General features: G+C 38.2%; 1 protein-coding gene across 6 annotated transcripts in view; it reads left to right on the forward strand.

The window, feature by feature from the left end:
• Nucleotides 1-26604, forward strand: part of DYNC1I1 (dynein, cytoplasmic 1, intermediate chain 1) — a 338857-nt gene that overhangs the window by 24001 nt on the left and 288252 nt on the right. For 3 of the 6 annotated variants that reach the window (XM_011955110.1, XM_011955107.1, XM_011955109.1), the window contains exons 2-4: nucleotides 12773-12889; nucleotides 18456-18570; nucleotides 21305-21395. In XM_011955110.1, the coding sequence (XP_011810500.1) occupies nucleotides 12782-12889; nucleotides 18456-18570; nucleotides 21305-21395 (314 nt within the window). In that variant the 5' untranslated portion in view covers nucleotides 12773-12781. Of the gene's footprint in view, nucleotides 1-12338; nucleotides 12426-12772; nucleotides 12890-18455; nucleotides 18571-21253; nucleotides 21396-26604 lie in introns of those variants that run through there. The other 3 variants (XM_011955104.1, XM_011955108.1, XM_011955106.1) reach the window with 2 other exon arrangements.

Consider the following 26604-nt stretch of genomic DNA (forward strand, 5'->3'; position numbering starts at 1 on the left):
AGTGAGGGAAGCGGGTCTCAGGTCCTGGTCCGTCTGCAGCGTGGGAGCAGGAGGAGGTTCCTCAACTCCTAGAGGCCTGAGGAGGGGTCTCCTCCTGGGTTTCGGCACCAACTGATTTGTTTTTCTAAGACCAACCGAGAGGGCACAAAAGAACCAGCGGGTAGGCAAGTGTAGGAGCAAAACCGCAAGTTTATTTTTGGTAACCTACGGTGTGGGGAAGAGGTCTGTCGGCCTCCGGCAAAGAAGGCTGGCAGAGTCCCCCAGTGGGGCTCTCGGACGGAGTTCCTGCTGTCCCGACATCCCAACAGGAGTGAGAGACTCAGGAAGGCCGCGTGGCTCACTGGCCGAGAGCGGCTTTTCTAGGAGTGGGAGGGCAATAGGCGGGGCACGGGCGTGTCGGGGGGCGTTCCACAGGTGCGACCAGGTAAATCTTGGTCTCTTCGGATTGACATCACCTGGCGCATGCCCAGTTGGTCTGCACCCTCCCTGGGCGCTGGCTGCATTTTCGCATGCACGGGAAAAGCTGGTGAAGAAGAACCCAGAAGTGCACCATCCTGCCTCCGTTCGTCCAAACACCTATGCCATGTGAAACTTACATTAAATACATTTGTATGATTTTCTCCTTCTAATCTGTCTTTCATTACAGGAGTCTCAGCCAATGAACCTAAGATAAGTAGAAGGAAAAGGTATTTTTCCTCCTCTACACTGGATGCCCTAGGAAGGCTTTCTGGAGGGAATGTGATTGAGTTGAGACAGAAAGATGAATAGGGGACATCAGATTAAAGATGGTGAGAAAAACATTTCTGGAATTTGCAAAGGTATAAAGGCAAAAAAACCTCTTGCTATGCACCAGTAAATTGTGAACTAGGGAGTGGAAGGATATATGGATGGAGAGGTGGGAAATAAGAGCATCTTATGTGCCCATGATAAGGAGTTGGGACATATTTTGTAACAGTGTTTTAAACAGTGTTCTGTCACCCAAATCTGATGGTAGTGTACTCATCATCAGATTTGGGTGATAGAAAGCTCACCCTGATGCTACATGGAGGATGTATCATCAGGGAGCAAGGTTAGCAGAGGAAGATGAGTTAGGAGAGTACTGCAATTGTCAGAAGCAATGATGAAGACTGGCCTTGTGCAATGTGAAAGGACATGGGTCGAAGAGGGCAGGCTGGTAAATATTAGGTGGTCAAATTGGGAGTACTTGAAAATTGGTTGTGGGGTGTGTTGAGGTTGAGGATTTGGGGCTGACCAAGGAAAAGACAAGATGGCAGCACTGCAAAACAGCTTTATTGGGTGGTACTTGGACAGGACCGGATGAGAGGAAGTCTCTCACAGCAGACCTTCCAAAGACAGCACCATGAGGCCGCCACCCAAAGTGAAAGAGGACAAGGGACCTCCCAGGGGAGAAGGGAATGGAAGATGGGGCCTATGGGTCTAGGTGATGTTGCTCAGCTGCAAGTTGGGAAGTCTCTGGGTCAGAGAGTTCCAAAGGGCAACAGCAGTTTAGAATTATTTCTATAGCCACAGGATTTGTATTATCTATGGCTAGCAGATGTTGGTTGCACACAGAGTCTAAATGGCTAAAAATATGCCTATTTGAACTCTATTTTAAGCGATTGGATGTGTGAGAATTTGTGTTTTATGCCAGTGGGTTATGAGCTAATGGTCCCAGCCTGCTGTGAAGAAATAAACAGCATAGGGACCAATGTCCAGGGGCCATCTTTAACCCGTTTATGTAACAGCCAATGTTTACTCAGTGCCTACTGTGTGCCCAGTGTGATGCTGAAGAGCCACTGTGTGAGTTCCAAAGGAAGCTGTGTGATGCTCTATGGAGGATCCACCCCTTTCCATGTGCTCCTTGGGAATGCTCCTTGAGATGGAGCAGCTCCTTTCTATTCAATGAATGTTTTAGAACGTCTAGGTGCACAGACGCATAATTTCCTATTATATAAAGTGCAGTCATGGTAGCTTTCTTTGTTTGGCTTCTTTCCCTGATACTTGGCCTAAGTATATGATTTATCTTTCCTATCTGTTCTGACCTAAGGATGTGTTTCCTGGGGATCCTGTTGCAAGGCCTCACTTCTTTCTTCATGTAGTTATCCTTGTGACAGTGCCCAGAGGGCTCCCATCTCCTTTCTTCTGATTCTGTTTTCCGGTTCCTCTTCTGCCCTAATTCCCAGTGACCCAATTCCAAACTACTGCTCTCTAGTTGTCCAAACTGTTCCATCTTTAGTTTTATACTCTTTCAAGGATTCTACTTGAGATTCTCATTTCCTAAGGACTCTTGATACCATCTGAGTGTTTCTTGAAGGAAGATACTCTAAGAAAATGGCTGATTCTCTTAATTGGGGAACAGTTCCCTTTCCAAAGAGAAGCATACTGAATCTCTAAATTGGTGGAATGCACCATAGGAGTCAGAAATTAAACAAAAATTTTCCAAACTTTTTGGCAAAGATGACAGTGGCTTTTGAGTCCTTTAAGATTTAAGAGCTCTCATCTCTACTCTGTTAACTAGATAAGAGGGCAGATACCCCATGGATTGATTTTTCTCTCTAGCATAATGGGCCTCTGTGCTGAGGGCTCGAGAGCCTCTCCTGTTTAATGTGCTGCAATTGCCAGTGCTCAAGTTGCAGTTAAAGTAGTACAATTTGGGTAGCTCAGAATCATAAAACAGCGAAAATAGGACTAGAGACAATATGTAGACACAACAATCTTAAATACATCTCACAAATTCAGCAAGAGTGATACTAAAGGCTTAATTTTAGAAAAATTTCTGAATTTCCTAGTCAGGAATTTACCCAATATGAGTAAGATTGAGAGGAACCTAGAAAAATCAACATAATGTTTCAGCTGTGTGTATGGATTGATACAGGTTTTCCTCCAAAATAGTAGTTCTCTACAGACACAAATAGGTCCTTCGTATGTAAATTGAAACTCTTGCAGTGCTTGGGACTACCCAGTATTGGCTTTGATGAGGTGTATGGGAATTTCAGAGGCAAAGCTCTTCCTTCTGGTGTCAGCTCGCTCATGCAATTTACATGTGATGCCACCAGGTGGTGATACAGAGGGATAGCAAGATTGGACCAGAAGTAGACTGATAAACATCCATCATAACGGCTTTTTGTTTAAGAGCTTTCTTTGGATTAAAATTAATAAAATCTGGAATAAGTAAACACTGGAAGGAAAGTATTATTTAATGAAAGTGTCCAAGAATAATGAAGTCTGACATTTCCATTTTAACTCTTCCATTTCATGGTTGTAAATGTGTATGACTATATCTGCTTTCATATTTATGGGTAAAATGCTGGTACTGGATTATATAATCTTTGAAGTTCCTGTTTTGAAATGAGCATGTATAATTGTAATTATTAAAGCAGTCTATTAATGCTATTCACAATCATAAAGACAGGGACTTAACCTAAATGCCCATTAATGGTAGACTGGATAAAGAAAATGTGGTATACGTATGTCATGGAATATGATGCAGCCATAAAAAAGAATGAGATCATGTCCTTTGCAGAAACATGGATGGAGCTGGAGGCCATTATCCTTAGCAAACTAAGGCAGGAACAGAAAACTAAATACCAGATGTTCTTACTTTTAAGTGGGAGCTAAATGATGAGAAGGCATAGACACACAGAGGGGAACAATACACACTGGGGCCTGTTGAAGGATAGAGGGTGGGAGTAGGGAGAGGATCAAGAAAAATAACTAGTGGGAACTAGGCTTAATACCTGGGTGATAAAATAATCCATAAAACAAGCCCCCATGACACAAGTTTAACTATGTAACAAACCTGCACATGTACCCCTGAACTTAAAAATTAAAGTCAAATTTTAAAAAGTAAAATGAATTGAAAATGCCTTTGTAAACAAAGATGATGGTTTGCAAACTCCTCAGTGATATGAAGAAGCCTACTAGGTATAATTGAAGTCTGTAAAAATCACCCTTTGTTTTCTTTTGTAAAATTACATATAATTAAGACCAAAAAAAAAAAAAGCAGCCTACAGCAAAATTAGGACAAAGGATTAAAAAAATCACACAAACAGAAATCTACAGTTCATTAACAACTGTCTTAGTTGTTCACTTTACAACCAGGCTAACGCCCATTTGTGTGTGTGTGTGTGTGTGTGTGTGTGTGTGTGTGTGTGTGTGTGTTTAGTGAGGGGAGAAGGAGAATGGGGAACGAAAACTGGCTTCTCAATTAGTCTTCCTTACCTGTTACCTGGCTTAGGCAGGTGAGAAATCTTTCACACATTGTTCTATGGGGTCTCTCTCTCTCTTTCTTTCTTTTCTTCTTTCTTTCTTGACCGAGTTTCGCTCTTGTTGAGCGGGCTGGAGTGCAATGGCGCGATCTTGGCTCATTGCAACCTCTGCCTCTAGGGTTCAAGTGATTCTCCTGCCTCAGCCTTCCCGAGTAGCTGGGATTACAGGCGCCTGCCACCATGCTCTATGGGGCCTTTTCTTCAAGGCCTTGCTTTCTCCCTAACTCTGGTTTTCCTTATGCTGTATCTAGAGGTCTTACTTAGATCTCCCAGGTATTTTTGAATCATAGTTTGTGGAATTTTTGACTCTAACTTGAATTTTTAATGCTTAGTGATTTTGCTAGTCTTTCACTACCTCTTTCCCTAAAAAGAAAGAGCATGAACTCCCTCTGTTTAGATTATTTATATACACACTTAGCAAAATTTTGTCAAGGAAATGTCTCTGTAAGCTTTAGAATCAACTCTATCTTAGCAGAATTAGGTTAAGTCACAGTTGACTTAACCTAAGTTGGGGAACCCCTAGTGGTTCCCCAGGGGTTGGGGAACTTGGGGTTCCCCAGAAACATTCAGGATCTGTAAGGTCAAAGCTATTTTCATAATAACACTAAAATGTTATCTGTCTTTTCTACTGTGTTGACATTTGCAGTGATGGTATAAAAGCAATCATGGGTAAAACTGCTGGTACTCTAATGCGATTTGAGGCAGTGGCACCAAACTGCACTAGTAGTGGCACAGATTTCACTGTTACACGCACAGTTTTTTAAAAAAACCCAGTTTCACTTAAGAATGTCCTTCATAAAGCAGAAAAAAAATTAGTTACATTAAATGTCTAGTCTTGGGTGTATGTTTTACTGTGTGACAAATGGGAACAAGCAAAGCCTTCTGCTACCAACTCAATAGTTGTCTTGAGGAAAAACATTTGTGCAATAATTTGAATTGTGAGTTAAACTAACTGCCTCAATAAAAAAAGAAACACTAGTTTTTACTTGAACAACTGACAAACTAGGGTGATTCAGACTTCACTGTTTGGTAGACATTTTCTCAAAAATCAATGGTGTGAGTTTGTCACTTCAAGAACACAACTGACAATATTTGTTGCTAATGATAAAATTTGAGCTTTCAAACAAAGAGTAGAATCTTGGGCCACCCTGAGCTTGACAGTTTTATGTCACCTAAAGACTTCTAAAGAGCTTGGTGATGAAGTTACTAAATTTGATTTTCAGATGTAACATAATGTGTCAACATTTGGAAGGTCTGCCTGATTTATTATTTTCCAGTTACTTATTTCCAAGTAACCTATTCATGACATTATAAAATCATACATGAGTAAAAGATCGATTCAGTGTTTAGGATAGACCAATGGATTTTAATGTAACAGAGTACAAAAAGTTCATTGATTGATATGGTTTCATATTCACATTGCTGCTGACCTTTAAGAAACTGCTATTTGTTGACTTTTGGTGTAGTAGTGAAGAATACCCACAATTATCCGAAGAGGCTGTTAAAATATTCCTCCTTTTTCAGATTACATATCTGTTTGAGGCCAGATTTTCTTCATATACTTCAACTAAAATAACATATCACAACAGATTGAATGCAGAAGTAGCTATAAGACAGCATTTGACTTCTATTAAACCAGATGTTAAAAAGATATGTGAAAATGTAAAAGCATTACACTCATCTTACTTTTTTTTTTGTCTTGGAAATTGTAGTTTTTTTCACAAAATGTTAATAACATGTATGTTGTTACTTTAAAATAAATTATTAAATAAATACTTAAAGTTTTATCAGTTTTAATTTTTAACATGATTAATGTTAATAGATAACCTACATAAAAACATAAACCAAAGCTCTTTGAAGTTCTTGATAATTTTTAAGAGTATAACAGGGTACTGAAATAAAAATGTTTGAGAACTGCTCTTCTGTGGTGTCAGTAGAACAGTCCTGAGCATCGTCCTACTATAAGATGGATTTTATTTAAAATTTTGTTTTCATAATGTACCGATGGCTGTAAAAATGTAGGAAATAACCCTCCTTTCACCAGCCAACTCCCTCCTGAGACGTCTATCACCCTCTTTTTTTTTTGACTGAGCTATAGCTGTAAAAATGGGCTCATGGTTGTCGTCTGTATCATCCCTTGGCCTCCCATTCAAGTGGAAGGAGGCAGCTGCATTTTGAGACACTAACCAGGTGAAATGGGGCTGTGAAAGATCAAATTTCTTGCACGTATCCAGTGGCAGATGAAAAGTTCAATACATGATAGTGAAGAGCTGACAAGAGCAACTGTTTTCAGGCAGGAAAAGATAACTTATTTCTGGGTCTTTTCTCAATAAGTCTGGCAACAGCTGGGCAATGATTTAAACCTCCTAGGGTTCCAACTTTAAGCTTAAAAATACATTTGCATATGCCAGCATTAGGAATGGAATCCCAAACGGCTGCCAACTTAGACAACTGAAAGGAAATAGAGATCTATATTGTTCAAAAGCTAAGCCTTCGGAGGTGCTGTTACTCAGCAGCTGTGTAAACAGAACTAAACCCTTTGCTTCTCCTCTGCTAGACACTTGGTTCTAAATAGGACCAAACTGTGCCATGATGATAGGTGCAGAAATAAAAATGAAGGCAATAGGTATCATTGTTGGGTTCGAGAAAAGCTGGACATTTTCCTTTCTCTATGGATGTGTGCAGACATAAGAAATGTAAAGGAGATGTAGGGGAACCTGGCAAGGCAAGGGAAGATGTGAAACTGGTTTTAGTTTTATTTCCTCCCTCCTCAGTATCCCCATTTCTCTCTCTCATGTTTGCCTCCCTCCCTCCTCTCCCCATTTTTTCCTCTATTGAAACTGAGGGGTTGCGTGTGGTGGCTCATGGTTGTAATCCCAGCGAAGACTCAGGCAGGAGGATCATCTGAGGTCGGCAGTTCAAGACCAGCCTGGCCAACATGGTGAAACCCCATCTCTATAAAAAAATACAAAAATTAGCCGGGCCCAGTAGCATGCACCTGTAGTCCCAGCTATTCGGGAGGCTGAGGCAGGAGAATTGCTTGAACCTAGTAGGTGGAGGTTACGGTGAGCTGAGATCGTGCCACTGCACTGCAGCCTGGGTAAAAGAGTAAGACTCTGTCCCAGAAAAAAAAAAAAGAAAGAAAAGAAAAGAAACTTAGGACCATGAGCCATTTGTATAATGGAACAGCAGGAGAGACCTTCGCTATAACTAACTTCCTAACTAGAGAAGAAACCATGTATATCTTCATATACCAGCCCATCCTCTGGGGGAAGTGGGTAAGGTGCATGGGATGTCTGCTGGGGACAGCTTGATATGTAATTCTTATGTTCAAAAGAAAAAACTGAGAAGTTTTTTTTACTGTTAAGCTAAATGACTACACTTAATTTTTTAAAAAGGTGTTTTTTGTTTTTTGGGTTTTTTTTTTTTGAGTCACATCCCTTTTCCCACATGCCTTCCATTTTATAACTCATTTAGATAGAGAAGCTCCTTCTACTTGCTCTGAAGTGTTTTAGAATGGCTAGGAACACAGACTGGATTTCCTTACTTTAAATGTATTGTTATTAAATCAGTAATGTCCCATGTCTTTCATGTAATTCTCACAGTAACACTTTTTAAATGATTGCAGTGAACTTGGAGTGATGACTTGGTTATTGAATTAGGGTGCAATTGGTGATGTGGGCAAGAGTGGGCAGGGTAAACTAATGGTAATAATAATAGAAAAGGAAGGGGAGAAGGAGGAGAAGGAGAAACAACTTTTCTTGGGTGTTTAGTATTTGCCAGGCATAATTTTTAGCTCTTTACTTTTATTGACTCATGTATTTGGATCAAAAGAATGACAGCTTACCAGATCAGAGATGTGCTGAAGCCAAAGTGATCAGAACTGAGACATTTGGGAGGATGAGTGGAGACGAGCAGTAATGACAACACTAAGCAGAGGATAAAGGGTGAATCAAGGAACAAAAGGGAAATCAGTAGTAGAGAGCTGAAATTTGAAAAAAGCTAGCAGGCTCTAGGGATTGGTGTATGGAGTCTAGGGTAAATGTAGTAGCTGATTTGAACTTTGAGACATCTGTTTTGGGGTGAGTATAACTTGGCTTGACAAAGAAAGACGAGGGGTGAAATGGGGATTGTGTTCAGTGATAGTAAAACTGGAGGGTTTGCAGGAGAACAAGGGCTGTGATGCGGGGGTGGAGGGAGATAAGAAGTGTGAATTTGGCAACGAAGGTGGGTGAAAGTGAATGAGGAAGAGGAGATGCCACCAATGGAAAAAGAGTTCTGAATGTGGGACTCTGCTCCAAGGATGCTGAGCAAGAGGTACAAAAGTGCAACTGATCGCAGTGGATGGGGCTGGGGAAAGACTGAGCTGTGATTCCTCCTAAGTCTGGGTGGAGTCAAGCCCAGAGTTGGCTGGTGTGTGGTAGAACATGCAGATGATCAGACAGGGAGGAGCCCTATACCCAGAGGTGGGTTTGATTTACCCTTGCCATTTGTAAATGAGAGACCAGCTTTTTATTTGTATGAAGTAAATGAGCAATAATTAGCAGTAGGTAGCTTTGACTCTTATTTTCTTAGACTGAGTGCATCAGAATTGCCTTGGCAATAACCTGCATTAGCCACAGGAATCTCTCTAACTCATGTCCCTCATGCTTTGTTCCTCGATTTGCTTTATTTGATGTGCAGGGAGATTTAGTGGGTCAGAGGAGCAAGCCCCCCCAGGAAATCCTATGGAGTTCAGTGCTGACACTGCATTTAATGCTACTATTTAAGTCATTTTACTGTGTGTAAAGACTCATTCATTCACTATAATGTGTACTTTCCAAACCCTTTATGAGGCATTCTCTTGAGATTCCTTATTCTCCTAGGGGTTGATGCTAAGCATCTATTTTGGAATGGATCAAAAAATCAATAAATGGAAGGCCATTTACAGTTGTGTCTTCTAGCATTGTAGCCTACTGCATTTAAAGACTTAAATTATTTGGATCATCACTACCTAATATAATCTTTTTTAAAAAATTCCCTCAATGTTTTTGTTGTTATTTTTAAAATATTGACTCTCTGGCTGGGAATTCCAACTTAAATGATCAACATTGTAAGACATATTTATTATTTGCAAGAAAGCCTTTGCACTTTGCAGAAATTTTCTGGCAATACATTTTACTTCCCTTTTGTGATTGAAATTCTTTGCAAGAAAATCATAACAAATATAAGACTTTCTTATATTATGGTTTGCTCCTTAATGACAATAAATATTGCTGAAGTTGCACCAGACAGTTTTGATGAATTGGAGAAAGGTAAAAAAATGTTGGGGAAAGGTCAAGTAAAAGTTGGGGAAATGTGGAGGAGGGGAAAACTCACATTTTCTAAGAGTCTCCTGGCTGCTTTCAGCTTAGAATGAAACAGCTATTGCTTTAACAGTGATTTTTCTGATCATACATTTCATTTCTGACTACCAAAAAATTTCCAGCACACTAGTTAGATGGACCATTATTGGTCAATGGTGTTTATAACTTCTCAGATGACTTCTGGAATTCCTGCCAGGAATTTTACCCATTGGTATTGAAAATTATTGGCAACCTGTATTTTAGTGATAAACTTTGCTTTTGTGAAGTTCTGCAACTTCTCTTGGAAAGAAAAATATCAGAAGATCTAACTTCATGGGCCTGTGTCCCTCCATGTGGACCCTCAGTCGGACCTCGTGGAGCTACCTACTGTGCACCGGGCATTTCCTCTCTGGCTGGCCCTCAGTCACGGCTCTGCTTGCTCAATTACTGCCTTGGCTCTGTTAAGACTTCGAATTGCATCTTCTGTCTAAATAGCCATTTGCAGGGGGATGACTCCAAACTCTATTCCTCAACTTCAGTCCCCCATTCCACTTCTTCCCCCATCTGTAGTGTTGTATTTGTGCATTCTGCCCAGAAGTTCCACTGATACCCAAATTATGACATACATGTTGCAAGGTTTTTTCACGGTTTTCCTCTTTGTCTTTTCCTCCTAATTTCACTGCCATCCCCTTTGCCCTCTCAAAGTCAAATTGTTACTGGACCTTCCATTTTTGCTTCCATATTTAAAGGCTACTAAGAGTTCCTTGGTCCCTCTTGGCTGTGCTCTCCCTAGTGCACATTCTCTACTTCTGTCCCACATTTGCCTACCATCCCCGTACAGGTACAGTTGAATCAGAGAGAAGCTGGCATTAGTTACCCAGCAGCTTGCCTTATTTCTAGTTTTTGCTCCAGTCTGTTATACAGGCAGGGACAAGAATAGGCTTACGCAAATTCCATTTTTATTTTGTCACTTTTCTTTTCAAAAATCTGCTATGTTTGCCCATCACCCATTACACCAAATAGAACTCAATTTTCTGTTTTGTCCAGGCTTTCCAGGTTGCCTCAACATATCCATTCTTACCAATTAAACTTTTTTTTTCTTTTTTCTCTTTTGAAACAGAGGCTCACTCTGTCACCCAGGCTAGAGTGCAGTGCATGATTATAACTCATGGTAACCGTGAACTCTTGGCCTCAAGCTATCCTCCTGCCTCAGTCTCCCAAAGCACTGGGGTTACAGCTATGAACCACCACACCTGGCCTCAACTTTCTGTTTCTTGACTTGAATTTATCCACATCTCTTGCACTCAGTCTGTCAGTTCCCTCTTTGACAGGTCTTCACACATCCAAATATGCCCTTCGTTTGCTAGTTTCTGACCTCATTCAATACCCAGTCCCAATTCTACCTATTCCTCAATGCTTCCCCTGGCATACTCCACCAGACCTTGATTATCATATTGCTCTGCATTCCTCTGAACTTGTACACTGGGGATCACAAACATCCCCAGTACAGTAGTAGGTCAGAGCACGGGCAAGCTTGAATTTAGGCCATCTATTGGCTAGGCAGTCTCAGTTCTTACTGAACCTCCTTTGTCTTAATTATGAAAAGGAATTAGTAATAATACCGGTTTACTTGGATTGATATGATTACATGTGATAATGAATGTCAAGGGCCTGGCACTGAGTAATCAATAAGCCACTATCTCAGAGAACATCTCTATCCACACTGCATGTCCACAAATTTGAGCTATACGCTCTTTGAAGGAGAGAATCTGGTTTTGCTTATCTTTGTATCCCTATTCATTATAAAGTGCCTAACACAGATTAAATACAGCAAATATTTGTTGATAAATGAAGAAAGAGTATGATCATGAATGGCTGAGATTGGTTATTGCAATAATTCTGATTATTTCACAAATCTCTGCTGTCACACTGTGATCAGAAATGTGTAGAGTAGAAACACAGTGCATTTCCCAACTTGTTTATTTGTCTGAAAGTGTGTCCTAGAGTGACTGCAGATTCATGATTACCTTGTGGGGACAATGACAAAAAGTTGAGAATTTTTCATTGTTCTGTATTCTTTGTGTTTTTTTTTTTTTTTTTTTGCCTTCCATTGCTCTGTAATCTACTTCAAGATGCATTATATATTTATCCTAGTTGCATGCAAATAGTATGCGAACAAATACTCATGACATTTATGGTTAGTCAGTTTTTCCCCATTATTTTAGAAAATTGGGCGAGGGCGGCCCTTCATTTCTCAAGGTTTCCATTTTGTTAGTTTTCAGTTGGGAGCACAAAAGGCTCAAATATATAATCATTGGTAATTAGTAAGAGTCTTCTTCGAACTGATTTTATTTAAAAATGTTACTGGCACCATCACTACCAGCACCGTCACCATGATTAACATTAAAATTAAATCTTGTTTGGATAAATTTTCCCAAGAACTTGCCATGGTGTTATCTCCCGTTTCATGTGCTCACAAACACCCTTTGCTTTGGAAAGGGAAAGTGCCAGAATAAGCAATATTACATTCAGAATGCAAATGAAAGTTTTATAGAAATAGGGTTGTGTTGGAGATGAAATTAACTGTGACACTTCGGGAGTTTTACAGAGAAAGAAGATTAACATGTTAGGTCTTCAGCAGCTGTCTTCCCTGATGCAAATAATGTTAGGCAAAATGAAATCTCCATGCGTCCTAGCTCAGTGGAGGAACGTTTATTGAGTCCACAGAAATTTGAGCAGGGCACGTCTCTAAGGGTTTATGACAGCCTATTTTCTTTTCTCAGTGTGGGAATGAATTGCTCCATTATCATCTAAATTGTAAGTCATGATGATGGTTCTTTTTTGATTCTCTTATTTATTTTTGTTTATTTGTTAAAAAACTTGTACAGAAAATGTGTTGCTTATCTGGAAGTTGCTATCCTTGCTTAGGCCAGATAATAACCTTGTATTTCTTCAGATATTTATGTATATATACCTAAAAGGGAAATATTTTATATCCTTGGACAAGATCTAACTTAATGTGTTTCTTTGATTCTTTCACATAGGCTAAATAATACAACCTCTTGTTGATCACCCAAAAGTCACATTTTCAAATTGCATTTTCTTTCAAATGATTTTTGCAATGATATACAGAAAAGTTATTTTTATATATGTTCACTTCTTTTTTTCCCTTTCTCCAAGGAAACCAACATGTCTGACAAAAGTGACTTAAAAGCTGAGCTAGAGCGCAAAAAGCAGCGCTTAGCACAGATAAGAGAAGAGAAGAAACGGAAGGAAGAGGAGAGGAAAAAGAAAGAGGTAAATCCTGGGTGTTGGGGTGTTGTGGGGGAGAAAGGAAGATCACTTGATTCTGAGGGGCTGGTCAAATGGATAAATAGGGCCACCTAAAAGAATCCTTTTATGATATCGGAATAAAATGATTGACTATGTCCCTATTCCGCATGATAAAGTTGTTACCCTCTGCTATGTACTGGTCAGCCATCACCTAAATGGGGGATAACGTTTGATCCAGAGGCTCCAGAGGCCTCCAGACTCCAGGTTCATCACAGAGTTGAACAGAATTCTAAGGGTGGTCTGTGACCTTGTTATTGTTAGAAACTTCTTAACCTTTCTGTGCCTCAATTTCCTATTTTTAATATGAGAACAATAATACATTTATTTTGTGGGGCTGTACTTAGCAGTGCCTAGAATATAGTTAGTACTTAATAAATGTTAGTTTTAAGAAAAGGTTTTTCTTTTTTTTCTGAAAAATCTACCAGCAGGAACATTTTAGCAGAAAATTAGAAAACTATGCCAGTGGATTTCCATTGTTTCCAAAGTGGTATACATTTTTTAATGGTAAATAAGCATCTTAGGTTTGGTAAGGGGAAGGCTGTCCTTCTCTTAGTGAGAAGGTAGATAGGATAGTACATACAGCACAAAGAATTATTACATGTTAGATCTGGCTGAAATTTCAGAGACTTTCCGTTCAGGCCCCTCTTTATGCCAACAAAGCAGCAGAGACCCAGAGGTGAAATGTAGCTTTTCTGCTTTCTAGACTTAGAATCTAGGACTCTGTAATCCCAATCCAATGCCTTGTTGTCATGTCACGTTTTCTTCCACTATGTGAATCAAACAAATAATTTATTTTTAGTTCCCTAATTTGTTGTGGCAGTGTAGGAATAGCCCACATCCTATATAAAAACCAGACACCAAAGATATTTTTGAATAGTTTTCTAAGAAAAAACTTCGTGTGGTATGATATGCTTTTGCATATAGAAACCAGAGCTGCTTCCCTATGCAGTTCTTCTATAAGGAAAAAGAAAACTCATTTTGATGCCTTACAATCTAAATAAGTGTTGTTTCATACTACAAGGCTGAGAGACCAAGGTAACAGATTTACAACAATTATTATTTTCCAACAAAGTAAAAGATAATTGCAGTTTCATTTTAGCCTTCTGGCATCTCTCATCTCTCTATACCATTACGCATTGATTGATGTGATCATTTGTTTGTCCTTGACATCACACATAATGTTTTTTCCCTTTGAGATCTTTGCTGTTACATATGCAGTCTTTGAGTGAAGTAGAGGTGAGAATTGACAAGGAATGGCTATTCATTTCCATGCAAAGCCAAAAAAAGCATTAAGTTATTATATTTCCTTTCCCTCAAATGTCAACACTTACTGTAGTTTTAAAGCACCTGTTATCCTTTACTAATAACCAGTTTCCTTTTAAACTGACATTCTAATATCCAACTTGAATTTCATAGAATTACCACAAAATGCGATGTGATATGGGAAATTTGGTTCCAAATTATGCTGTCTGCTTCATCTTTTTTATTTTACACATTTTGAGGAAATTACAGGCACACTGGACTGATGGAAGCAGGCTCCCCTTTTGATTCTACAACCAAGCACTTTTGCCTGGTGAGGATTTAGCTGGTTTCACAGCAAGAAGAGCCCTGGGAGGTTGGAGGCTGCAGGTAGTGGAGGATATGGAACACCTGGACTCTAGACATTCCTGGCTGCTGCCTCATTCTGGATTGACATCATATGAAGTCCTAGTTTTCTCATTTCTAAACTAGCATGGTGATTGAAGCTTGTGGTAACTGAACTGTGCTCCACAGAGTCAGATGGCAATACAGAGTCCAAGTCTTCCATCCTCAAAGTTTCTGATTTGAGTGATCTGAAGCAGGGCCAGATTTTAGGATCCATTGGACCACATCATCTTTAACATCTCTCCTGGCTTGAAATCTTCTCCCTTCTCATCCATCTCCCCTCAAAGAGATCTTTCCTTGGTTCTTTCCATGCACACTCTGCAACTGTGCTGACTTGGTTGATTCTGAGCAGCTGGGGCTGTAAGACTGAAGACGGTTAACAGTGATTATGCACAGAGGCTTTTGAGTGGAACATGGCTGGGAAGCCTGGATGTGCCCTTCACAGACTGGCCCTGAATGGGTATCGGTCCTCTCTGAACCTGTTTCCTCTTCTGTAAAATGGAGAAAGGAATGATGTCTTCCTCACAGATTCAAGAGGATTCGAGAAGATCCCAGAGCAGTAAGAGACAGCTGTCATTCTGCTTCTGAGATCAGCTATCAGAGTAGATGAATGGGGCTTCACAGAATGGTCGCATACATTTTTAGGATCTCTGCTGGTGAGGCCATTTTATAAAAACGCCCCATTTTTGGAAGGATCTTAGAATTCAAGGCCCCCAGTTTCATGGGATTGGAGCATTTCATGGCTGAAAGGAATCTAGAAGTAATCTATTCTGATTCTTTCTCACATAGGGAAGCTGGGCTGCGGAGGTCTAAGCCTTAGAGGCAGTCCCCCTTTATCTCCAATCACATGAAGGAGTCTGGAGATAAAAGGGAGCTACCTCTAAGGCTCATCAAGCCAATTTTCCAGATCAGAAACCTGAAGTCGTCCTTTCACCACTCCCTACCCCAATTTGCAGTGATCATCAGGTCTGCACAGGCATAACAGGATTCTCTTTTCGCCCCCATTTTTTTTTCTCCCTAAAATCCACATCCAGTCAGATGCAGCTGCTTACGTATACCCTGATGGACTACATTCTTTCTTGACAGAGAACTTAAGATGTTCTCTTCCCTCTGCTTTCACTGATCTACTTCTTCCTATCATCCTTTGCCTGGCTGTTAAGTTTACCTGGCTGTCCTTCACCTGGCTGTTAACTGCATGTCTTTCCGTTCTCATCTCATATGTCACTTTCTCCAGAAAGCTGCCTCTGAAACCTTTCTTTCCTCATAACTAGGTTAGTTCTGCATCCTATCATTGACATTATCAAACCATTTAGTACAAGGTGTTATATTTTCCCCTTCACTTGTCTTTTTCTCCTAATAGATTGCAAGCTTTCAAGGTCAGGGCTATATGCTTTTGTTGTTGTTGTTGTTTATTTTTTAATCATTAAGTCAATGTCTAATATAGGTTTTACCATATGGTAGGCATTCAAAAAGGAGTTATAGAATGAATGAATGAGTGAGTAAATGTACATATGAACTAGTCAGGGCAGGTTTGTGAGGCACGTCCCAGACATCCTGTCTAAGCATCTGGAGTGCTATTCTGCAAATTTGTTTGGAAACTTCTGATCCTGAATCCATGGAATATCGACTGGCCACTGTCACTGACTCCCGAGTTTAAGATTTTCTAGTTTTGTATTGTTTATAGAGAATTAGAAATAGATTTAAATAGCCTTGATTTTTATAAACTTTCTTTAGGCTTATATTTTAAATAAAAGAAATAAATTTAACATTAAAAAGAAAAGAAATGCTCTTTAATACTAAACTGAGTGCCCTTTTTTGCCATGAATATAAAAACTAGTGTGAATTAGGACCACCCAAGTTGATTATCTCCACAGAATTCAGAAAACTATGTCCATGTTGTGTAAAATTACCACCCTCTGCTCTTTTGGATGTCAACTGCTTTCTTGGCTCTGATATTATGGATGAAATCTGATTTTAAAATAAATATAGTGGCCACCATTTAAGACACTGGCCCAATTTCATTAAAAATTGGCTTTAATGCAATGAGGTGAGCTCAGTGGGAGCCACTCTGAAGTTTCATTCTGTCCTTGGCCTTTTGCCGAATTGCTGCGAGGTAGAGTGACCAGGGGTTTCCTGTTTCCTGGCCCGTCCTCACATGTTTCTCTAATAAATATGGAAATGACTGTGGAAAAGTGATTGACAATTCTCAGCTGACAAATTTTTCTTTCTTCGATTATCCTCTCTGGGTCTCAGCTGTGATTACTCTACACAAACAGAAATATCACTTGCTGAGAAAGGCACTTTGAAGATTTTTAATTACTAATGCTACAAAATCACTGCTTGTTGAATGATTAAAACATAGTAGGATTCTGTAGTAGATACAGATCCTCACTCTGCAACATCTTTTTTTCTCATCTTAGTTCTGTCTTTGCCTCTGTTGTATACATAAACTTTGGGACTTGCTTTGATAGTTTAAATGTTAAAATTGCAAAAGAACATGAACTTTGATATCTTCACTGATAAGAGATTAAACTGGCATTTCATAATTTTGGGTTACGCAGAATGTCTGAAATACTGTAGAACTCTTATAAGCCCTTACTGGCCTTCAAATGGTAGTCTTCCCTCTAATGACAGATAGACTTCAAAAATATGAGTGTTTTAGCCCAAAGTTAATAATAACAGAATTGTTGAGCACAGAGACATGTGCAAAGATGCACTTAGTTTATAATCAGTGTTTAGGTTACCCTCTGGGAGTAAGTCAAAAGTTGCATAAACTCTTTATGCTTATAGATACTACAATGTAACTAATGCTTCACTGCTTCAAAATGTATTCTACATGCCCAAAGAAAGTAATGTACTTGTTAGCTTACCCAGCTTCCCCTGGGGAAGAAGGTATGTCTCATAACGAAATGTTTTTTGACAGGCTTTAAGACAACCTCACTTCTGTAAGCTCACAAAGCTTTGTTGTGAGGTAGTTACACATCAACATGATGTTATCATGTTACAGATGTGGAGCAAATAATTTATCTTAAGTAATAACTGTATTATGAAAGATAGAAGAGACTTGGAATGTTTAAATTTCCCCTAGAATCCCGCCACATATCTTGTTTACCTGCCTTTTAATTTGTCACTAATCTGTAAAAACACCAATTGGCATAGGATCTGACATTAAGAGGGCGGTATGAAAAACATAATGTGTTTTTAGACAGAATTTGTGAAAGGAATTTCTTGTAAATGATTTGCTGTACTATATTTTCTACATGATAATTTTCTTCTTCCAGTTAGTATATATAATGGAATCCTGTGAGAATTAGAATCAAGTATCAAGACATATCAATATTGGTCGCATGCCTTAATACAGATTTTAGCCCAGTTTATCTTAAACCATGGCAAACTTGTCTTAGCAATACAAATAGTGTGTTTTACAGTTAAACATTTTCATAGTTTTACTTTTCTGCAAGATCCCAATAATTCCTGGTTTGCACAATCCCAAACATGGGACCTAAATATTACAGACACAGTCATCAATAACTGATATCCCAGAAGGGACAAGGAGGTCTAAAAAAACAGTCAGTTTTTTTTTTTTTTTATATTATATCCCCTGCCAGAAATACTTTGCCTTGATGTTTTCTCTTCCAAAACCTGTGAGAGAAACTTTCATCTCATGTGATAGAAGCAGGAAAAAGCCTTCAACCAAAAGAGAAAGTAGTGGGCCAGTAATTATTAAATGGAGCAATTATGGTGTTTATTCATCCTTTATACATGTGATTATATCTATTTAGGGCTTTTGCCTTGTCTTCACTGCCATGCATTTATCATTTTCAGTTTCAGCCAGGAAAAGCATTTAGTTATGTTATTAACTTTTCTTACTGATGTCTACTTCTAGGCTGATATGCAGCAGAAGAAAGAACCTGTTCAGGATGACTCTGATCTGGATCGCAAACGACGAGAGACAGAGGCTTTGCTGCAAAGCATTGGTATCTCACCAGAGCCACCTCTAGGTACTTAAAAGTGCTTCCTGTTACTATTCCTCAGAATCAACTTGTGTGCAATATACCATGTCCAGTGTTTACTATTCTTTTAAGTCTTTAACTTTTTTTAATTTTTATTTTTAAAGTCCTTCTGTGGCTTATGGTTCAGGTTGCATGTATTTTTGGAATTGAGGGGGGCGGGAAGGAGGTGGGAGGAAAGGTTATAGAATTGTCAGTAGTTTGCTGCTTATTGACTGATTAGATGGTCAACCTTCTCCACTGTGTTACTAGTAGATTACTTTATACTTGTTAAATGAGTTGCCACTTGGTAAATATAAGAAATCTTGGAATTTCTTATTAAATTGTTCTTTGTTTTCATTGCTGAATTCCAGTGCCTCTTTGCCAATCTAAATACTGTGGATCTGGTTATGAATTTCATAACTACCACAGGCATAGAGTTAGTCCATGATGAAGATAGAAGGCACAGTGGGAAATTTGAAGGAAAACAAAATGGTGGTGGATTAGCAGCCGATTAACAAGTTTAAATTAATTTGACTTTATTGTATTTTGATTTGATTACTAATTGGCATTTTCACTGCAGTGCTCCTCCTCTAATTCATTCATTCCTAGTTGATTGTCTGTGACCTCATTTTATCACTAAAGCTTGGATATTGAATTACTTGTTTTCTTTGTGTTGAAGGTTACTTGTGCATATTTTGTTTATTCTGTCACTTACCTATATATCTCTCAGGTAATAGTTTTATTTTTCTTTTATCCTTTTGTTTTCCATACCTTTAAGATTAATCCTAGGGTGTCTATAAAACTGCATTATATCTAGTATAGTTAAAAACCCTTTTAAAAGAATACATAAAAATAAATACAGTATTCAGGTCTTTTGTTTAGAATACTTTCTTCTGAAGTTAATTCCGTAATTGACTTTTATATTAAAATAAATTATCATTTATTTCCGTAATTACTTAAACTAAGAATAAAAAGTATTCCATGTACAACAAAATGGCAAATGTTTATATCAATGTGAATAATAAAAATAACAATATATAATAAGCTTACAAATTATTAAGTATTGCTGGATGTAATTTAATACGTACAAAACTAAAACACTATTAATAAGCATTTTATACTCAATCTCAATTTGTAATAGGTAAAATAGTATGTTCAACAATGCTATAATAAGCCCCAATAAGATTAAATTCTTTTGTTTAATTTCTTTATGTTGTGGAAGACGTAACCTGGGGGCATTATATTTGACTGATGGCCTTTCATTTCTACTTAGGAGCTGATACACTTTTTTTCTACTTAGTTGACATCGGATATGAATTAGACACCTTGCAATCAATTATATTTGTGCCTTAAAATAGCCTTTGAAATTCTGTTGCATTGTGAACACTGGGTTAAACACAATAATAGTATGTCCTAGTCTCCCCTACCCTACGTAAAGCCAGTAATTAAACTTTAAGAACAAAACAGATTAACATCTCTAAACCATGACCAACTTTTGAAGGATCCCTGCATTACTGCCAAGGGACCCTGACAAGGGCCCCGTTTTCATTTTTCAGTCACCTCTCCGAATTACCCTCTGAACTTACTCAGAGGGTAATCAGTGAGTTAATTGTGGGACCACATGAAAACTCCTAGCTCCTTGACAGATCTGCCGTTGTGTTATAGGATTTGGGCAAAATAGTTAAGCCCTTTACCCTATTAAATAAATAAAAGGAAATTGCACATGATTGAAACCAAATGGGAATCTACACTTATGAACTGACGTTTCTTTCTATCCATATGGCTTCTTTGGCATATGTGATATTGAGAACCCGTTGAATTGCCTGGCCTGGAGCCGTCTTGGCTATTTGGTGCAGCTTCTATCTGAAGGACATTGGGCTTGTATCTGAAGGAAGGGGGGAAAATTGCATTGACTTTAGCCTTTTTCTTTTATTATGCTTGCTTTCGGATTTTCAGCTTGTGCTGACCTTGATCTTTGAACTTGTCTCCTGTCTTCAGAGTGGCAGCTTACTTCTGTGCACATGGCAGTGTCTTCTAGAGCTGCTGGAGGCAAGGCAAAATGAGTCCCAAAGACAGTAAACAGTACAATGGAATGCAACTGTTAATTAAATGTAAAAATAAAGCAGCCTGGCATTTTTCTTTGTTTTGAAAGAGACTTTTTAATTACCAGGTTCAACATTTACCCTTTCTCTATCTGTCACGTAGGCTCTCATGGCAAATGCAGCTTTTATTCCAGAGTACATTTCCCTCGAAATGCAGACATACAACAGATTTTTCTGACTGTCCTTGACCATTTAAAATTATTCAGAATCACTTATTTAATAATCTTTTAAAGTTTTATAGACACCCTGTTTTATTTTTAATAGGTCACATCTATACTAACAAAATAATATGAAGAATCAAAATTATCTGGATGGTTCATGCTAGAGAGATATTTGACTTGAATTATCTGGATAGCTATTTTGATTCTCCATTTTACTTTGTTAGGGTGGACATGGCCTCAGAATCCCTATGTTAATTCTGTCTAAATCATTTCAAATTTTAATTTCCAAACTACAAAAAATTCACTGGACTTTTTTCCTTTTCTTTCCTTTTTTTTTTTTTTTTAATCCCATCTCAATGTCTCCTGGCCATACAACCACTTTAATTTGGGCCCATTTGTTTTGATTTGTCTGACACTGCTCTTCACCAGTGCAGCCATTGCATTTTTTAACATGGGATACCTGTTATTTTCATTATTTAGTCCCAACCCCTATGTCTCCCTCCTCGAAATCAGTGAGCACTCCCAGTGAAGCTGGAAGCCAAGACTCAGGCGATCTGGGGCCATTAACAAGGTAAGAATTGTCCCTTTAAAAGGCCATGACGGGTGCCAATTAAAAAAAATAAAGCAACAACAACACTGTTAGAATACTGTGAAATGTGCATGTATCTGTATGTGTACTTGGACATTTTATGTTTAAATTTATGGTGGCTTGCTATTTTTAGTGGCATAGCAATCATCTTGAACACTAGAAATGATCAACATATATCATCCTTCTTTCAGTGGGCTCATTTAGTACTGTGTGTCTTGCTTAACAAACACAAACATATCCATTAGCTTAGGCTTAAAAAAGGCATGTATACATATGTAACAAACCTGCACATTGTGCACATGTACCCTGGAACATAAAGTATAATTATAATTTTTTAAAAAAGTCAGGGAGAGCAAAGATAAACTGAATATATATCCAGCTTCTTATTATCCTACTTTGGTTTTGGTTTCCACGAAAGTCTTTGTGAATAGAATACTGAGATGTTCTAATTCTAAATTTAATTTTTTAAGTGTATTATTTGCTTAGTAAAAGTTGACTAATTTGAAAACTCAGTCACCTAAGTATTTTTATTGTATTACTATTGGTAGTAGTAGTATCAGGATTGGCTGCTTCTGTTTAGTGAGTTCATTGCCAAGTTTGTATTATACTATGTAGATTCACAGATTATGTAACTTCTGAAAGTGGATATAGACATTCTGTAATTTAATCACTGAAGAGGTATCCAAATGGTAAAGATGTAAAAAGAAGAAAGGAGAAGTTTCATAAATGTAGATGGAGTCACAGTAGCTCTCCAAATCCAGCTGTCTTCGCCAGTGTTCACACATGCCAGGATCCACAGGCAGGAATTTATGTGAGTATGGCAACTGCACCCAATTCTTAAAGGCCGGATGTCCGCCTCATAGATCAAGCTGGTTGAGCTCACATGGGACGATGGACCCAATTTTTCTGCATTTTCCAATTTTTCCTGAGAAGCTACAGATTCAGATATTCAGGTGATAATCTCCTAAATGTTAAATGTTAATGACTTTTGTTCCAAGTAGTTATGGGCCAGATTTGGCCTGTGGCCTGGCAATTTATGAACTCTAGCTTTGATTCTTAATTTAAAAAAATCATAAAATACTTTAATCAAGTTTTTTAAAAAAAGAAGAAACAATCATCCACAGCACTGCTGTTCTAAGAAGTCATCCTTTTGGCTTGTCTGTGTACCTTTCCAGTCCTTGTCTGTGTGCATTTCTTGCCTCCATATGTATTATTGGGGCAAAGATAAAATTTTGCATTTTTCTCTTTCCACCTAAGGCATTAGCATAAGCATTTTCTTCTGAAAGTGTACTATTTCTATACAGGCATAGTTAATTTGGTAGCTGAAAATCTGGACATGAAGATAATCTAGCATTGACCTGAGCTGCAGGGTTTTTTTGCTTTTGAAACCAACATGTGAGACTGGAATTACCTTGCCTATTTCTGCCTGTTGGTGTCCTTCAGACTTGAATATTTTGTTTTTATAGGCCCTTTGGAGACCAGTGGACACTGCTTTCAATTAAAAAAAAAAAAAAGTAGAGGTTTTTGAGGGCACAAAGCTGGTTTATTTTAGCAAATCGCTTTTGTGATTTGGGGCAGCACACGTCTTCTCTCATCTTTTGCTTTGAACACTTCAAAAGGTCTTTGGGGGGAACAAAGTAATAGCAACACAGTTGTGTAAGATCTAACATTTATTCAAGAGCTGGCACAATATAATCACATTTCTTGGGCGGGGGGGCGTCCATTGGTCTATCATTAAGTTAATGTATTTGACCATTTCTGTATCATGATGGTGCGTGTCATTACTGCTTAGCTTCAAGGGTGCAGTTGGCAGCATTCAATTCTATTACTGACTTCACATTTGAGGAGCCCTTTTGAAAACTTTCTAAAGAAAGCTGACCTATGCTGTTAGTACTCTGGGGACAACAGCAATTATTTCTTCTCAGAGAATTTTACTCTTTATTTCTTTCCCCTTCTTAAGTGATTTTTTTTTTAACTTTGTGAATCACTTTAGAAGAGGTGCAGCCTACTCCTTCCTACCCAACACAACAGTACCTTCAATTCTTTATAGGAAAGTTCTTGCAAGATTGAGTAACTAGAAGTCAATGAATAAATCTCTTGCAAAGTGCAGCTTTCATAGAAATGCAAGAAAATTTGCATTGAAACATGATAGTTTTCAGAAAAACTAAGCACAAAGTTTGCTTGAGGAGAACACATTAGGAATGGCTTAGTAAATTCTGCCCTTGTTTTGAACTTAGGAAAATTCCACCCAAATTTATGTTTTTTCTTTAATAAAATAAATATGAGGTTAAATTGCAGGAGAATGTTATATTTCAGTTTTTTAAAATTCCACTTTGAATGTCTTTTTATGTAGAAGACACATCTTTGAAATCAATTTATATTAACTTTAACACTTCATAAAACAGGAGACTGGGAAAATAGTTCTGTAATTCTTAAGAATATAACTCTATGCTCATAAATTTGCCTATTTGTGTGGAATTTGAACTCTTCAAAAAATGGAAAATCTTTCAGAAGATAACAAGAATTAAATTAACACATCTGGCCATAGCTAAAGGCACATATAAATTCTCTCATTCATTTGCCAAAATTTCAAACCAAAGCTAAAATTTTCTTTAGAAAGCCAAAATTAGCAAACATTTCTTATAATCCTTGTAACTAGTTAATCTTCAAATTGGCATACTCAATATACTTTATTATAGAGAAGAAGTTAAAATAGTACTTTTAAAAAAGTGTAACAAAAATCCCTCTTACTGATTTTTTTTTTTTTTTTTTTAAATTTTAAAGAGACTGTCTTGCTCCATTGCCCAGGTTGGAGTACAGTGGTGCAATTATAGCTCACTGTAACCTGAAACTCCTGGGCTCAAGCAATCCTCCTGCCTCGGCCTCCTGAGTAGCTGGGACTACAGCCGTGCACCACCATGCACAGCTAATTTTTATTTTTACGTTTCATAGAGATGGAGTCTCGCTATGTTGCCCAGGCTGGTCTGAAATTCCTGGCCTTAAGCAATCCTTTTGCTTTGGCCTCCCAAAGTGCTGGGATTATAGGCGAGAGCCGCTGCACTCAGCCACCTCTTACTGATTTTTAAGAGCAGTTGAGAAAATTTTAAAAAATGGGTAGAGAGTAGAAATATATAAGTTTTCAGTTATGCTAATGCTTTAATTTTAAAATTTCACTTAAAGTGTCACAATTTGTTTTGCAATTTATGCTTCCATCGTTATATCCCATTTCTCATTTACAACTTATATTTGTGGTTTTACCTTCTATCTCCTGATCAGTTTTGGTAGAATCAATTAATCATTGCTAGTTAATTATATTGGCAAGCAACAAGCTCTTGGATTTTAAAAGCTTGTAGAAAAGGTTAGTTTGAAGGGTTAGTTTTACTTATAAACATAAATGAAAAAAAATCTTTGATATACTGTAAGCAACTGGAATCCAACATATTAAGAGGATACTATGCTATGGTTAATTAGTATTGTTTCAAAAATGCAAGGTTATTTTAGTATAGGAAAATGTCTTACTATATAATTTAGCATACAAAAAGGTCAAAGAAGTAAAAATAATCATTGCAATATGTACTTAAATTATACTTAAGACATTTAAACACTTATTCCTGTATTTTAAAATGTAGTAAACTAGTAATACAAAATATTTTCTCAATATGGTAAAGAATATTTATCTGAAACAGCTTACGCTTTTTATACATAAGAGTGAAGCATTAGCACTTTATAGAAGAACGGCTTTCGTTTAGTTGAACATGTCACTCATCCTCAGAAAGTGGTGAATTCCTTGAAAGTAGGGACTAAGTGATACCCTGTAGTAGGTATTTGATAAATGTTTGTTGAGTGAGGTGTGGTAGCTCAGAACTGTAATACCAGCTACTTGGGAGTCTGAGGCAGGAGGATTGCTTGAGGCTAGGAGTTCAAGAAAAGCCTGGGCAACATAGCATCCAAGATTTTTAAAAAAAGAAAAAAAAGTTTGTCAGCCGGGCGTGGTGATTCACACCTGTAATCCCAGCACTTTGGGAGGCCAAGGCAGGCAGATCATGAGGTCAGGAGATCGAGACCATCCTGGCTAACATGGTGAAACCCCATCTCTACTAAAAATACAAAAAATTAGCCAGGCATGGTGGCAGGCGCCTGTAGTCCCAGCTACTTGGGAGGCTGAGGCAAGAGAATGGCATGAACCCGGGAGGTGGAGCTTGCAGTGAGCCAAGATCGCGCCACTGCACTTCAGCCTCAGCGACAGAGCAACACTCCGTCTCAAAAAAAAAAAAAAAAAAAAAATTCTGCTTTTTACCGATAAGGACACTGAGATGCGCAGAGAGAATAAGTAATTTTCTCAAGTTCATACAGAGTGTTGTTTTGCTACAGTGCTAGGTTTTTACCTAGGCAGGTTGATTCAAGTTTCCGCAACGTATACCTCTATGCTACATAATCTCTAACAGTAGTTGATATGAGTGATACACAACCTACTCCATAAGGTTATTGTGAGGATTATACAAAGTAATGCTCTATAAAGTACTCAGAAAGGAGGCTTGTGTATACTAACTATATGTGAGTTTTAGCAATTATTATAATTTTTTCACATTTTAATTTAGCCATTTTTCCGATGGGGAAAAATCTTTTTAGATCCTCTCGTAGAACATGTTGGTGTCATTTTCAATTTTAGTAAGCATTGCCTGTATCTTTATCCAAAGTAATTATATAAAATCATTAAACATGACAAGGCAAAAGACAGTCTTTGCCCCTATAGACCACATTCTGGGTTGCCTACTCCTTACTCACTAACCTTCAGATAACAACCAGAGTGAATTGATCTAAGTGAAAATCATTCCGCCAACATTTATTCTTCTCATTCACATGGACGGCTCACAGGGGACTTTGCACTAGGAATTTTCTCATGTTTAGTTGTAATTCCTTAGGGTTCTCAGTGACAGAGCTGAACTAGAAGGTGTACTGGCCTGCAGAAGTCTAGGAAAGTGTACTGACCTCATAAAGTTCAGCTGGACACCACGGTATAGGCTAAAACCTGTCCCAAATGGAAGGAAACTTTGAAAGTGTTTTCAAAGTTAAAACAGCTCTCAGCCAGGCATGGTGGCTCACGCCTGTAATCCCAGCACTTTGGGAGGCCAAGGCGGGTGGATCATGAGGTCAGGAGATCAAGACCATCCTGGCTAACACACTGAAACCC

Source organism: Colobus angolensis, unplaced genomic scaffold, assembly GCF_000951035.1.
Source record: "Colobus angolensis palliatus isolate OR3802 unplaced genomic scaffold, Cang.pa_1.0 Scaffold394, whole genome shotgun sequence".
NCBI lineage: Eukaryota > Metazoa > Chordata > Mammalia > Primates > Cercopithecidae > Colobus > Colobus angolensis.